The sequence below is a fragment of the Cynoglossus semilaevis genome, chromosome 16 (genome assembly GCF_000523025.1).
Source record: "Cynoglossus semilaevis isolate Cse_v1.0 chromosome 16, Cse_v1.0, whole genome shotgun sequence".
Classification (NCBI taxonomy): Eukaryota; Metazoa; Chordata; class Actinopteri; order Pleuronectiformes; family Cynoglossidae; genus Cynoglossus; species Cynoglossus semilaevis.
Window position 1 is genome coordinate 3,629,678 of NC_024322.1, and position 13,531 is coordinate 3,643,208.

The 13,531-nt window shown below is 38.8% G+C and overlaps 2 protein-coding genes and 1 long non-coding RNA gene across 7 annotated transcripts in view; 2 read left to right on the plus strand and 1 right to left on the minus strand.

Annotated features, from left to right (window-relative positions):
• The window catches only part of phf11 (PHD finger protein 11), a 959,893-nt gene that overhangs the window by 17,266 nt on the left and 929,096 nt on the right, over positions 1-13,531 (plus strand). The window lies entirely within an intron of this gene.
• tent5c (terminal nucleotidyltransferase 5C) lies at positions 3,806-8,579 on the minus strand. The gene is made up of 2 exons (XM_008328154.2): positions 8,384-8,579; positions 3,806-6,383 (listed from the first exon to the last, which is right to left on the minus strand). The coding sequence occupies exon 2, from the start codon at positions 6,359-6,361 to the stop codon at positions 5,210-5,212; it is 1,152 nt and encodes a 383-aa protein (XP_008326376.1). The 5' UTR covers positions 6,362-6,383; positions 8,384-8,579; the 3' UTR covers positions 3,806-5,209.
• LOC112488342 (uncharacterized) lies at positions 8,842-13,497 on the plus strand. 2 transcript variants are annotated; one of them, XR_003052314.1, is made up of 4 exons: positions 8,844-10,065; positions 10,831-10,882; positions 13,148-13,254; positions 13,355-13,497. It is a non-coding gene; the product is annotated as an uncharacterized LOC112488342 (long non-coding RNA). The 2 variants fall into 2 exon arrangements; XR_003052313.1 differs by having other exon boundaries at positions 8,842-10,065; positions 13,148-13,497.

Below are 13,531 nucleotides of genomic sequence, written 5' to 3' on the forward strand. Positions count from 1 at the left end.
AAGCTCTGAACGCCGAGGGGACCGCACTCCCCGCTAACCACTTCCCCAGTGATGGAGATGGAAAACATCTACGGTTGAAAATCACAATCAAGACAAACCACAAGACATGTCAGTAGGTCAGGGAAGTGTGGTGACACAAAGAAATCAACGTTACAACGAAACATGCAGGTTAATTGAAACACTTCTACTGACATTTTTGTGTAGCTAGAACAATCCATCCATAATCTGTTCATTCACAAACAGGTGTAAAGATTATACATATTTAACCACTGTGGTCAAAATAATTAGCAGGGGTCTCCAAGTAAGAGCCCTGAAATGTCTAATTGCTCTTTAAATTCACGTGATGGGGGCTTTTAATGCCCCATAAAAAAGGATTGTAGCATTGCATGGTCTGCGCAAAAAACATCTTGTTAGTTTTTCGTAGAACAGACAGCTCGTACAGTACGTCTTCTGTCCAGTAGGACACACTACATCAAGTAGCCAGAAAGTTAAGCAATCGTTGTGCATTTCTTAGCCATCATGTGGGTCACCAGTGCGCTTCTCAAGCTAAGGCGTATTATTATTAATACATTTCAATTAGTTGTTTACTTCTTAGCGGTTCACTACTACCACCATGATTGTTTTTGGTTAAATATCTTTATTCCTCTTCGTTCCAGTCTCTTTTCTCCAAGTGTGGTTCCTCCAAAGAATCATTCCTACTGATGCTGAATCATTGAGTAGATTGTAGGGGCAGATAATTATACTTTTTTTCCAGACCAGATATTCTTCCGCAGACTCCTTAACAGCCTTGATCTAACTCATTCTGAATTTGTTTTTCTCCTAAAACCGAAAGCAAACTTGAAAAAGACCCTTCAGACCTTAAATAAGGTAAAGAATACAAATTCCATTCTTTAAAAACAGGATTCTCTGATGGAAACATCACTGACTTACATGGAGGATCTACAGGGAAAATGCTTTATTTTTTCCACTCATGTTGTTCTTTAAGAGTGACATCACTATTGGAAAGTTCAGCTACATGAGTCATGCCCCATCCTTGGCAGCCCTAGTTGGATGTTGTTTTTATACCCAAACCTAACCTTTTAATATAATTTTTGTTTCTGTTTAACAATTCACTCAACTCTTCTTTTGTCTAATAAATGAAGGATCAACATAAAACCTAACGTTTAAGATTTTCTTTTGTTTTTTTTTAGAAAGTTGTTCATACCACTTCCTAGCATTACAGTTATACATTCAGCAGATGACAAGTGACAAAATATGTTTAAATGAAACTGCAAGTTTAAATATGAATTGTCCATTAAACAGAATTTGAAGTCACAGTAGCTGCATTCAATACTCTTTATTTATCATTTTCTCTTCAAACACATTATACATGAATATTTCCATTCAAAGGAAAAACCCAAGTGAGGTAAAAGTGCTGATAAATGAAATAGTAATCGGATGTAACCATCAAAGTCCCGGCCACAATCACAAAGCTGACAAAAAAGGTCTTTCGCATTAACTATTTCAAATAATATATGAATATATATAGTGCCACAAATTTTCATTGATTTTCTATTACGTAAAGCCACAAGTGTCCTTCATACACACATGCAAACAAATTCTCACTAGCGCACACACCTCCACAACATGTACATCAACACAAAATCTGCTGCAAAGAAGAAAAAAAAAACCAAACACTTTGTACAGAAACTGTAGGAGACCTTCCTCCTTCGAATTCCTTCACATTCCTATGGCAAGAGACTTGTTCATCAGACAAGAGTCACCACTAAATACATCTCATCCACAGCTTTCTCTGAAAATTCCCCAGCAAAGAATTCAATTACAGGATACACTGTACTGAAAATACAAAGACCCAAAAATGTGGGACAACCAAAGGCGAGGGGAGTGAGAAGCATGAGGACTAATAACACTGTCAAATTTACAGCAGAGAATAGTGGAGATGTGGGGTCAAAAAATTAAATCATTTATAAATCCTCCAAAGTCCTTCACTGAAAGGTTTCTATCTAATATACGGGATTCAAATCTGCAAAGACAGCACACCATTTCATTTACAGGAACGGGTTTGTCAATTGTCAGATTCAAACTGCAAACCTTAAATGTGAAGTTTTGGAGGACATACACAAGAAAAATGACACCTAACATTTTAGGCCGTCTTTACCATTACATTACTGGATAACTTGTGGATGGGTTTTTATTTACCTATAGTTTGTCTTGAGAACGATAGATAACAGACTACGACCTGAAAACGCATCATCAGGAATAAGACGGGTCATCACTCAATAAAGATAATTAAACCAGGGTGTGATTGGGTGATTCTGAATTGATCAGCCATATGTTTCTCCCTTGATTTCACTGAATACAGAGAACTTAAGCAAGTGGTGATAAAACCAGCTGTTGGCATCAAACAAGGCCAGGCATATCTCCTGCAGCCCAGCCTAAACAATCTGAAGTCTGCTGGCTTGTCTCATCTACACCAGGTTCAAAAGAAGTCAAACAGAGACAAAAGAGTCTGAATCACAATCCAGAGAGAAAGCACAAAGACTCAGGTGAGTGTTGGGAGCTTATTTTGCAAAGCAAGGAGATGAGGGACTTTCATCCCTTCTCTAAAAGAAAACAGAGGGACGAAATAAGTCCTCAAAAACCCACGCATGTCCCTGAGTCCCAGCTCAACTTCCTCACACAACATCAAACCTCTGTTTTTCTCAAGTGGCTGGTTTTGAAGTAATTTAAGGCCTCTGTAAAGTGCTTCCATTTGTAGGGGGTCTCTGCTGAAGGACCTCCAGCTACACTGCCACCATGTGGCTCCTGAGTGCACTTCAGGTATTGCTTTGGTTTGGATGGGGACAGAATTTGGCAAATAAGAAAAAAAAGAAAGCAAAAAAATTAATAGGTTTGGAGCCTTCATGTCAGAGTTCTTTGAGTCAAGAGTATGACAATGTAAGGACCCAAAATTATAAGAAAAGAATGGTAAACTAAATGGCTGAAAATACTGACAGGTTAAGGAAGAAAACTAAAATAAGGGATAAAGGGAAACAAAACTACACATCTACCAGATTTCACAAGGTTATAATGGGCTGATAACAAACTAATAACATCTGTACATAACACAGTCCCTTCTGATTGGGGTTTAAATAAAAAGGGCCAAAAGAACAAAAACAAAACAAAACATTAAAAAGCTACATCACTCTCAAGAAAGTGGAAAAAGGCACTTATTGGTATCAGTTGCTGGTTATAGAGATGTTTTGGTCCATAGTGAAAAAGACTGTGGCACCACTCTTTTGTTGTTTAAATAATTCTGATATTTAAAAAAGTAAAGGGCTAAGGCAGTCTCTTTACTGAAGCCGAGTCAGCACATTATGTTACCCCGCCCCTGCCCTGGGCATGACCTGCAGAGGAGGCCGAGGTGACCGTCCTCGGACCACTTCTCCAACCAGCCGGGAGCTGTAAGGCAGCCAGATAACAGGCAGTACTGGTTATCTGGTATAAACAAGAAGCGCTGGGAAGAGCAGCAGCAGAAAGGAGAGAAACGGAGGGGGGACCAGGGGAGCTGATGTACAGCAGCTGCCACTTAACAAATGAGAATATTTCGTCCCCCCCCCCTCAGACCTGAATGCTATGACATCACCAGAGGGGAACAGCCAAGGTGACAGTTTTAACCGAGGTCTTTTAGTAGTGCCACACTGCAGATTTTAAAAACTCACAGCTAATAATAGGGTTTGACTAGAAATAGAATTATCGGGTGTGAGGGTGGTCTTTCAAATGGCTCAAGTCAGTTGTAGCCTGTAAAAAACAGTATTGATGGGGGGGGGGGGGGGGGGGGGGGGGGCTGGCACAGGCACCCACTTTTCTCTCAGTAAGACATGCAGGCGTTTCTCCCAGCATACCAGTAAAACTGTGAGATGTCTTATCCTGCCATGACCACAAAAGGGGTTCAAACACTGCATGATCCCAGCATGCACTTAAGAAAAAGGCTGCTGTTACTGCTGCTGCTCCACACACAACCATCCCTGGTTCCTAACTGAAGGGACCTCCTCCAAAAAAAAAAAAAAAAAAAAAAAAAAAGGATAATTATAGTTAGGCCTGTAAGTTTGAAAGCTGCGTCAGAGGAGGATCCCATTTCAGGGCTGCTGTCAAGCCTGCAATGGTTGTGAGGGACGACCAAGTGGTCCCCACCATGTGCTGCTCCTTATAAGGGAAGGGACAGCTTGTGGGCCTGACACTCGAGGACTCCCAGTCAGCTTTCGCTCAAGGCAGCCTGGTTCTCACTGCAGGGCCAAAGTCACTCAGACTTGCCGCAATAGCCAGGCACCTCTGAGGGTCAGCAAGGCTTTAACCACACATCTACATAGGAAGTTCGTCTGCACGAGGCTTGAAGTGTCTACCTGAAAGTTTGTCTCAAAACCAGTCAGGGCTGAAACATGCAGGACACAGTACACAGGGAAAATATAGAGGAGGGGGGCTCGTCCTCAACTTATATTCACAGTGAAAACATAAAAAACGCACAGTTTACAGGCACTGCTGGGATATCACGGAGAGCAGTCTGTCTGTGTAAGCGCTATTTACACGTCAAAAGAACTTAAAATAATATTTTTATTTTTCCTTAAATTACTGATGTGACCAAAATTGTACCACCACTAGTCCCTCCGCAGTGACCAAATGTTTTAACACCAGTGCTCTACTTTTTTTGGGGGGTTGTAACATTTCACGTTATCCCTTTCTCAATCACAGTTTTTAGATGTATTTTAATTTTTTTTTTTCCTAACCTTTTCATGATTTTCTTTAACTCCAATTACTTAGGGTTACAACATTTCTTCTTAAACTGCCTTTCCACAAAAAAAAATAGCCCATACTTAAATTACTGAGGGATAAACCTTCCAAAAAGGTAAGGCACAAAACTGAACTTCCAACTGTAGAATAAGCTTAAAGTACAGGAAAACAACCAAACAACACAAGAAACAAATCTAAAGAACACTTAAAATATCACTTTCTTTTCAATGACCCAAACATGTCTGTAGATAAGGAATGAGAAAGGATTGCAAAAACAAAGCAAAACACTTGTCCACTTAAATATAATTGTGCCTTGAGAGAAAACATAGCATTATTGCCTCTATAATTTTTTAAGCCCCTCCCCCCTTTCTTTTCTTTTTCTTCTTCTCAGAAGCAGCAGCGACAGTGCCCTATTCTACATCCTATCTCTTTGTTTGTTTTGTCAGTTACACGGCAGCCATGTTGGAATGTTCTGGTAGGCCACATAGTAGTTGCTGAAGTTGTGGTCACGGACATAAGGCGCCGGCTGATAGTAGCAGGTGACACATGAAGCGTCTGGGATGGCGTTCTGCTCTGCCAGAACCCGGAAGGCCATTAGAGAAATGAGATGAAGGGTCTGCCGTCGTTCATGGCCCATCAGGCACACCGTGCTCTCATTGATGACACGCCGCAGGATCATGAGGTAGTCATACTTGCTCTTTTCCTCACCAATGAAGTGGCTCTGTAGGTAGGCTTCCACCTTGCGCTGCTGCTCACCAATGTCGGGGAAATCGATGAAGAAGCGGGAGCACATGTAGCGTTCCAGGCCTTTAAATTCTTCCTCACTGGCAGGGCGGAAGTCCCGCACAAGTAGGTTGCAGTATTTCAGCAGGCCACCACCTCGTATCTCTTCGGGCCGCTTGGTGGCAATGAGCTTGTTCCGCAGATGACCCAAGGCCACCTTAAAGTCCCCGTACATGCTCTCCCCATATACAGTAGGGTGAAAGGCTTGTGACATGGGGGCCTGTGCTAGGTCATAGTATGAGAGCATGGAGTCCAGCATGATTTGAAAGGAGTCCACACTGAACTCAAACTGCCGCCGTATTGAGTCCACAAACTTAAGCTCCACATTGCGGCCGTTGTTGTTGGAAAGGGAGATGAGGCTCCAGCGGTCCTGCTCTGTGTTGACCTTAACCAGCTTCTGGACATAAGCCTCTTTAAGAGTCATGGGTGTAATTTTCTCTTTGTTCACACACTCGGGCAGAAAGTCCAGCAGGGTTCCGAGCACCACATCCTTAATCACCCTGAACTCAGTCTCATGGGGTAGGTCCACCCTGAAAATGATGTCCAGATCTTTGTAGTTCCAGCCAATGTCCTGCACCAGCGCATGACTGGCAGTGGAGCCATTTAAACGTATGTCTTTTACTCTAATGCCACTTAGCTCCAGACGGGAGCGCACCCAAGCCACAATGTCTTTGAGTCGTACCTCTAAAGTCGGAAAGTTCCCACGTCCGTGAACGGGAACGACATCGGTAAGAACTTCATTCAGCCGGCTCACCTGCTCCCAGGACAGGACGCTGACTGAACAACTCTTTGATTCTTCCTGGGTATCCATCTTCTAGCACAATTCTGCTTAACTAGAAGTGCAGGAGAAGACAAAAAAACAAAACATTGGACTTTTTACTAATGTGCCATAACAGAAAACATGTAATGTATATTAAAAAAAAAAAAAAAAAAACCCTGTTACTTTTAAGATTATTCAGTTACCAATTTGATGTCCCCACAGGAAATAAACACATGGTGGGCAGGATAAATCAATAAGAATTAGGTTGATAGTTCTAAAATGTTTTATTGCTTCAAAGTGTATGTAAAACAATTTTAAAAAAATGTAAGTAGATCTATGCTCAAATGCATACTTTTGGTAATTACTGTGAACCCCAATTATTTATATAATACACACTGAAAATATATAATTTTTCTATATGACAATGATAATCATTAAAATGATTAAACCAGAAAACCCTCCTCCAAAAAGTATGCATATATTATTTTGCTCTAACTTGGTCAATTAACAGTTGCTATGCAATTGAAGGACCACAACAGTAACAGATGGACATAATTACATCTTTAAATATGTTGTCAAACGGTTTCATCATCAGTACATGAGTCAGACTAAAGAGAACATTTAAAGGATAGTACCTGTTGTTCTGTCAGGGTTTTTGTAGGCATGCAAATGGGGTTGTGGATTTACTGACACACCGCCTGACGTTTGTGTAATATGCACACGCATCAAATGGATTGTTGACTAACTTACAAAAAGACAGCAAGTACATACAATTTTAAACTAAAAGTATCAAAATAAAATAAAATAGATCAATACATTTTTGAGTAATCCATTGATTAATAAATAATTTACAATTAATTATGTAGAGCACTTCTATTGGCTGCCCTTCTATCATAGTTTTACATATTCACATTCAGAATCCTGTAGTCACACATCTTGTTTAGTGAACAACAGAACATACTTGACTAATTGAGTAGTTGATTAAACATTAACTCAGAAACAATTTCTTGTACCAGTGCAATGACAGAATCCTCGCCCCATTTTTTGATGGTTAGCAAACAAAACATTACATTTTATTTGAGTATTTAAATTTAAAATAACTAAAGATCACATGCTTGCTTTGAATAATTTGCTTATTTACAACGTGTTTACTGAAGAATTTATTTATACATTAAATTGCTAAACTACACCAAGATAATTTTACTCCACGGTGTTTAAATGACTCAGTGAGCCTTTGCGTTGCATTACTAACACCTACTGGGAAAGACATTTCCAAACTACCAAATGCAAAAAAAAGAAGAAAAAAAAAGTCCATTACGGCCTCAACTATACACATCTTAAATTAGAGTTGTATATCATTTCCACCTTGTACCCGCACAAAAGAGTACTGCAACCAAGTTTGCAACATAAATTAACATGAATTTGTGTATTTTTAACCTTTAATGTCAAGTTAAACATACGTAAACCTTAACTTAATCCCATTCACATTTTTTAAAGATTTGGTTATTTTCCAGTTGCTACGCAATTCAAACAATAAAACAAATACTAAATTGTAACAACGTGTGTTGACATTTTATAAAAATGTGGTTCAGCTGCTTTCGTCATCAGGGACAGATTGAGCACAAGCGCGGAGAAAAATTTGAGCACGAGACAACCTGCTCTTCTTTCATCGTTTAAATGCACCAAGCGCGTGAGCCTTCCAGAAACAACTCCCAGCATGCGCTAGTCTGCCTGGAACATTACTTTTCCAATTTCTGGAACTTTCCACCAACTCTACGAATAATAAATTACTACTCTAAGAATGTTCTATTTGTCCTGTTGAATCGTGCGTTTTAAAACAAGTGATTACATTTTAAATCAAAATATGCATTAAAAACGCACGTGTTGTTAATGATTTTGTTTGTCTCTCTAAATGGCGAGAATTTCCTCCTGCAAAGTCACGCCAGCTAATGTTGTCGGAATTACTTAGAATTTAAAACACTATCCCATTTAAACCGGGGCTACACAATTCATTTAGCGACTCTACGAGCATGATGTTTTACTACCTCTTAAAAGTTTGTGTAATAGTTTTACCTTTGTTTAAAACGTGTGAGCTCTGGAAGCCTTCGAAGTCCAAAATGAAGAAGACGTTAACTTGTCATTCGGGCAGACGCCTCCACATTATCCGGTAGCAAAGAGAGAAGGTCACTGCTACTCATGTAGTTAGCTTCCACTGCTGACGACACTAAGTGTTTGAACCGTACCCTCAGTCTAGGACACACCTGCTATATACTTCCGAAGTACGACCCACCGAAACACATGCACAGCCGCGACATAACACAGTCCCTCTTACCCCGTGTTCAAAGTTTCATTAACAAGGCGGGTTTTTAGCTTTAAAGTAACGTAGAAAAAACTACACATCCAAACAAAATAAACCAACCAAATATAAGTCTATGTCTTTATCCATACTCACATAAAGCTAACGTTTAAACTAAAGCACAATGTTATAATATCAATGCGCCTAGGAAACTCATCACCCGATTGGTCGCAGAGGTTTGTGTTGCTATGTGACCAGGGTTGGTCGCATCCGTATGGTTTAAAATTGTGAAAAATGAGCTAAATGAACTCGAAAACTCGTGTATTTATTTTAGTGTTCATTTTAGCCTGGCTTTCAGAGAGCATGCTCAGAATGATAAGAGACAGTATTCCAGATTTATTATGAATGTAAAAGATTGTGTCACTAAAAAGCCATACTATAAATACTAGTCAATGTGGGTCCTGATAAGATATACTAACACGTGTCTTAAATGCAGGGAAAATAAAGGTGATTACGTACATGTTAATGTTTGCATTAAAAAGTAATTTTATTGCCATCCAAAATAATAGTGTATGTGCTAAAATACTAAATGCAATAAAAAAATATATAAATGGCAGCTTTGAAGCTTGTGAAATTACTATTTTCTTTGGTGCTGTGGTTTATTCACAGTAGCAGTAGAGTCTAAAACATGTTTTTCAAAGACTTACTGTATATATTGTACATACAAGCTAAATTGGCTGGTATGTTTTCTCCAAATTAGATATTACACATTACACATACTGGGAAATACCAAATATTGTCTACCTTGAAAAAATGACAAAACCATGGAAACCCTTTAGTTTTCGCTGAAAAGTGTTCTTAGTAAAATTGTTTTTAAAAAAGTCCACAGACACAAACACACACTAATACTGAAAAGGAGAGAGGGGAGGCCACTTCCTCTTCTTATACTGTAGTGTAGCAGTGTCAGTGATGCAAGGAAACCGTTGACATGAAAGAATGTTTCTCAAAATTCATGGGAAAAAAATACTTCAACAAAATTAAAACAAAAATTCAAAAGCTGTTGTACAGACCTAGAAACAGTTTAATTAAAATAGACTGAAACCTAAACCAGTCGAGGCTACATAAAAAGACAGGGCCACTGTTTTGGCATAGTTTATATAAACTAAAATCTGTTATACTCTTACAAAAGTCTTAATAACAAAATACTTTTTTTAATCTCAAATTTTAGAAAATGTTGCTCAGGCTTCTAGTTAACGTGGCTATCTTGTTAACACACTCATACTAAGTAAGTAAATGTATTAATTTAATGAGCCATTTCTTTTTGTCGCTACATCATACAAGCTCTCTTGGACAGACCGGATGTTTTAAGTTAGGCTCTTCCTTTCTGTGTAACTTCCATTTTTGTTGTGTTTGGTTCAGTGTGTGTTTCGGAAGCTGCAGGAACCAAAACTGTCATTCGGTAAGTGAGTCGCTGAAGATAAAGCACCGATTAGGTTCCAAAAAACAAATCTCTCTGGAGATTCAGTTTCTTCGAAATGAGCCAATCCCTCGTTTTCTGCAGTGTCAGACGCAAAGAAAGGAATCGGTGAGATGAGACCATTGATCTGTAGCGAGGGAATTGGGCCGTGTCAGCTGCAAAGTTGTGGTTTTGTGTGCACATTATGTGTGGGTGTTTGTTCAGAGGGGAGCCCCTAGGGGAGTTGGTTGTGAGTCAGCAGCTAAGCTGATAGGAAGCTAGTAAAGTGCACGGGGGGAATTCCCTGTGCCTGTTTCTGCTATACACAATTTCTATTGACTATAAACTGTACTACTACATTCTACACTTAAGTACTAGAAATCTGAAGTACAAAGTGAATTACAAAAATCAAATATAACATAATCAAACAGACTCTACAGAAACAATCATCCAAACCCAAATACATGACTACAGGCAAATACAGTCTGGATCCTCTCGGACTGAGGGTGAACACTGAAACACAGAGAAACCAGAAAAACCTACACAGGATTCACTGCCTTAGATGGGATTGAACAACACTTACTACCATGTGAACAACTTTTACACTTACCTTTATATTTTTACCTTGTATGTTCATTTGTACAGTATTGAGTGGAAAACTGTAAGGAAAAAAAAACTCCATTAACATGTCAAAACAGTGTTGTGTGACAGTGGGGATGTTTGTATTTTCTATTTACCTGAGTCCTGTGTTTTCCTTCTCTTGATCAGGCTGCGGCTCTGCCAATACAATTATGACTAGCTGTATCCAGGCCAAAGATGAGTAAGTGACACCTCCATTAACACATTGAACATTTGCACGTTCCATGCAGCACATGTCGTGCTCATGTTAAGCAAACAGGGCGATGAAAAACCGTGTTCCATCAAAGCACATCATGACTAAAGCATGTGCTAATCTTTTCAAAATGATTCAGTCGGACACAGCCTAAAACCCTTCGCTTCATCTGACGTCAGTGACTTGTTGTTATGCATATGCACATTATTATAACCTGACAGAACCTCAAGTGAAGGTCAAATCCAAAGCTGCTGGTGCACTTTAACAGCACTCCAGACGAACAGAAGAGAGGGTCTCCCCTTTTTTCCTCTCTTTTACTGTGATTTATGTTGGACTGCAGAATCACTTCCTTAGTAATTTATTATGTCCATAAAGAAATAACAACATGAAGGTTTTTAGGGCTGACTCAGCTGGGAAAGAGATGTGGTGTCCAAATTACAAACTCTCCCTGAAACAATGTCACAAGGCTCTGAACCTAAGAACAAAACAATAAGAAAGCAAACATTCCAAAACAAACCAAAACAAGGCATGCTTTAGGCTTTTCTTTGCATGTACTTTATGTATAGATTGACAGAGCCTTCAAATCCATCTGACTATAGTTAATGCACTTCCTGCAGTAAGAAAGTGTCAGCGAAAGGGCAGACGTAAGCTCTTTTAAACACAGCAGCCACGGGGGGCACAATGAAAAGCAGTTTTTAGCAACTTGAGAGCACTTCTTTAGGGGGTCGACCTGTTTGTATAGATTTAACATACTGTATGTCTAAACACATGCATGTAAAAGGAAAAAGCATGTTTTTCAATTTGATGAATAAACTTAACTTATACAGCACTTTCCAAATAGGTTTTTAGGTGCCTGTCTTAACAAGGGCCACACAGTGGCAAATGTTGGTAGAACACTTGCCTCTACAACAGGAAGATCACTGGTGAAATCAAAGCAAATGTCAGAATTTTACAAAATCAAAAAATACAAAAAAACTTTTTAAAANNNAAACTTAAATAGGTTAAGAATATGTGATTCCAAAATTTGTTTACAAAAGGATTAATCTCAGAGTGTTTTATATCTTCAGTAACAGTGGAGGCTTTTTATTATCAGTTTGGGGCTGACCTTGTGAACAGGCATGAAATAGGGGTAAAATTATATGTTAAGGAACACATGATTTTCAATGGTTCAAAAGAGGAGACACAAAAGATTTGGCTGACTTTGGGCATTACATTCTCGCTGTGTCTGTCTCTGTGTGCCTTCAACAGATGTTTTTACTCTGTCCACAGCCAATCATTTTTTCCAATAACTTCTGTATGGACATTGGAGACAGTGGGAGCTGTAGTCAGATTTTGTTCTATTTTTAAGAGATTACAACTGTGAGACAGACCTTGATCTCCGCAGAGCTGTGTAAGAGTGGGAGAGCTCCGTCTGCAGACACACTATCATGGATGAAAAGCTCTGTACCACAAAGGCCTGTTTCTTAGACTGGTAATAATTCTTTCCACCATATTTAGACCAGATAGAGAAGAGGCTTTGTTAAATTACGTGATTGTAAAGGCACTTTGAGGAAGGCAGAAAACAGAGAACTGCAGCCAGCAGTGTGACCCTACTGTATATTACCTTTTAAAATCCAGATTATTTTTGAGAGAGGAGAGAGCTCAAAGAGATAAGACAAATATTTAACATTGTTCAAATATTGTAGGTATTGCAGTATTCTACATGACACTACACTATATTACAATTTATGCTGTCTATTTGTAATATAAGTAAGTCAATAGTGCATCACTGGAGATGACCCAGCAAACAGTTACTAGCTTAGTGCCCCCCACAGGATGGGACTTGTTACTGACACAGTTCATTTAAGTTTTTTTTTAAGTTAAAAAATAACATGCAGGGTTGTCTTTTTAATTTCAATCAGAAGCAGACCACTAAAATTAAAGAGAGCACATAGTTACTCCAATTTAATTAAATAACTAATTTGTTTGTTTGAATTACAGTGTATTGTGTTTCCAGTACTCAACAGCTGCAGTTAATCCAATTATTCCTGGTAATATAATTGAAGTAATGTGACTAATGCAAATCCAGACAGCCAACATAAATTTTGCCGAGGAACACTGAAATTAATTATTCCCATTAGTTTTCGTTTAAACGCTTACTTGTCTATTATGTGCGGGGGGCAAGATGTTTAGCTCCAGTAGCTGAGGCTAATCATCACAACAAACAACAACATCAATACTATTTTGGTTTAACAGTAAAACTTCTTTTGACAGACACAATCACAAACAGAACCACTTTGGGACCCATATGACAACCCACAGCAGCAGAACACAACGGCGGAGTTGATTCAAAATACCAAGAAATGAATAGTGGATTACAGGTGCGCAATGACACAGACTGTAGCCTCACTTGTGAAATTACCTGTGCAAAATTTTAACTATTTAACTAAAGATTTGTCTTATTTTTCTCTGTTATTCTAGGAAATTTTTAAGCAAACATTAAGGTTTTTCACCATCATTACTTGGTTATGGATGTTAAATTTTTCTTTGGGTTTTCCCCTTGGAAACTCTTGCTTGCTTTGTTGGTCAATAAACTAAAGTGTTGGCATTTTGTCTTAAACAAGGATATTTGTAGCTGCAATTTATGTTTTAAAGAGT

Excerpts from the sequence above, each read along its gene's own strand:
- tent5c (XM_008328154.2), bottom strand. The coding sequence starts at position 6,361 with ATGGATACCCAGGAAGAATCAAAGAGTTGTTCAGTCAGCGTCCTGTCC.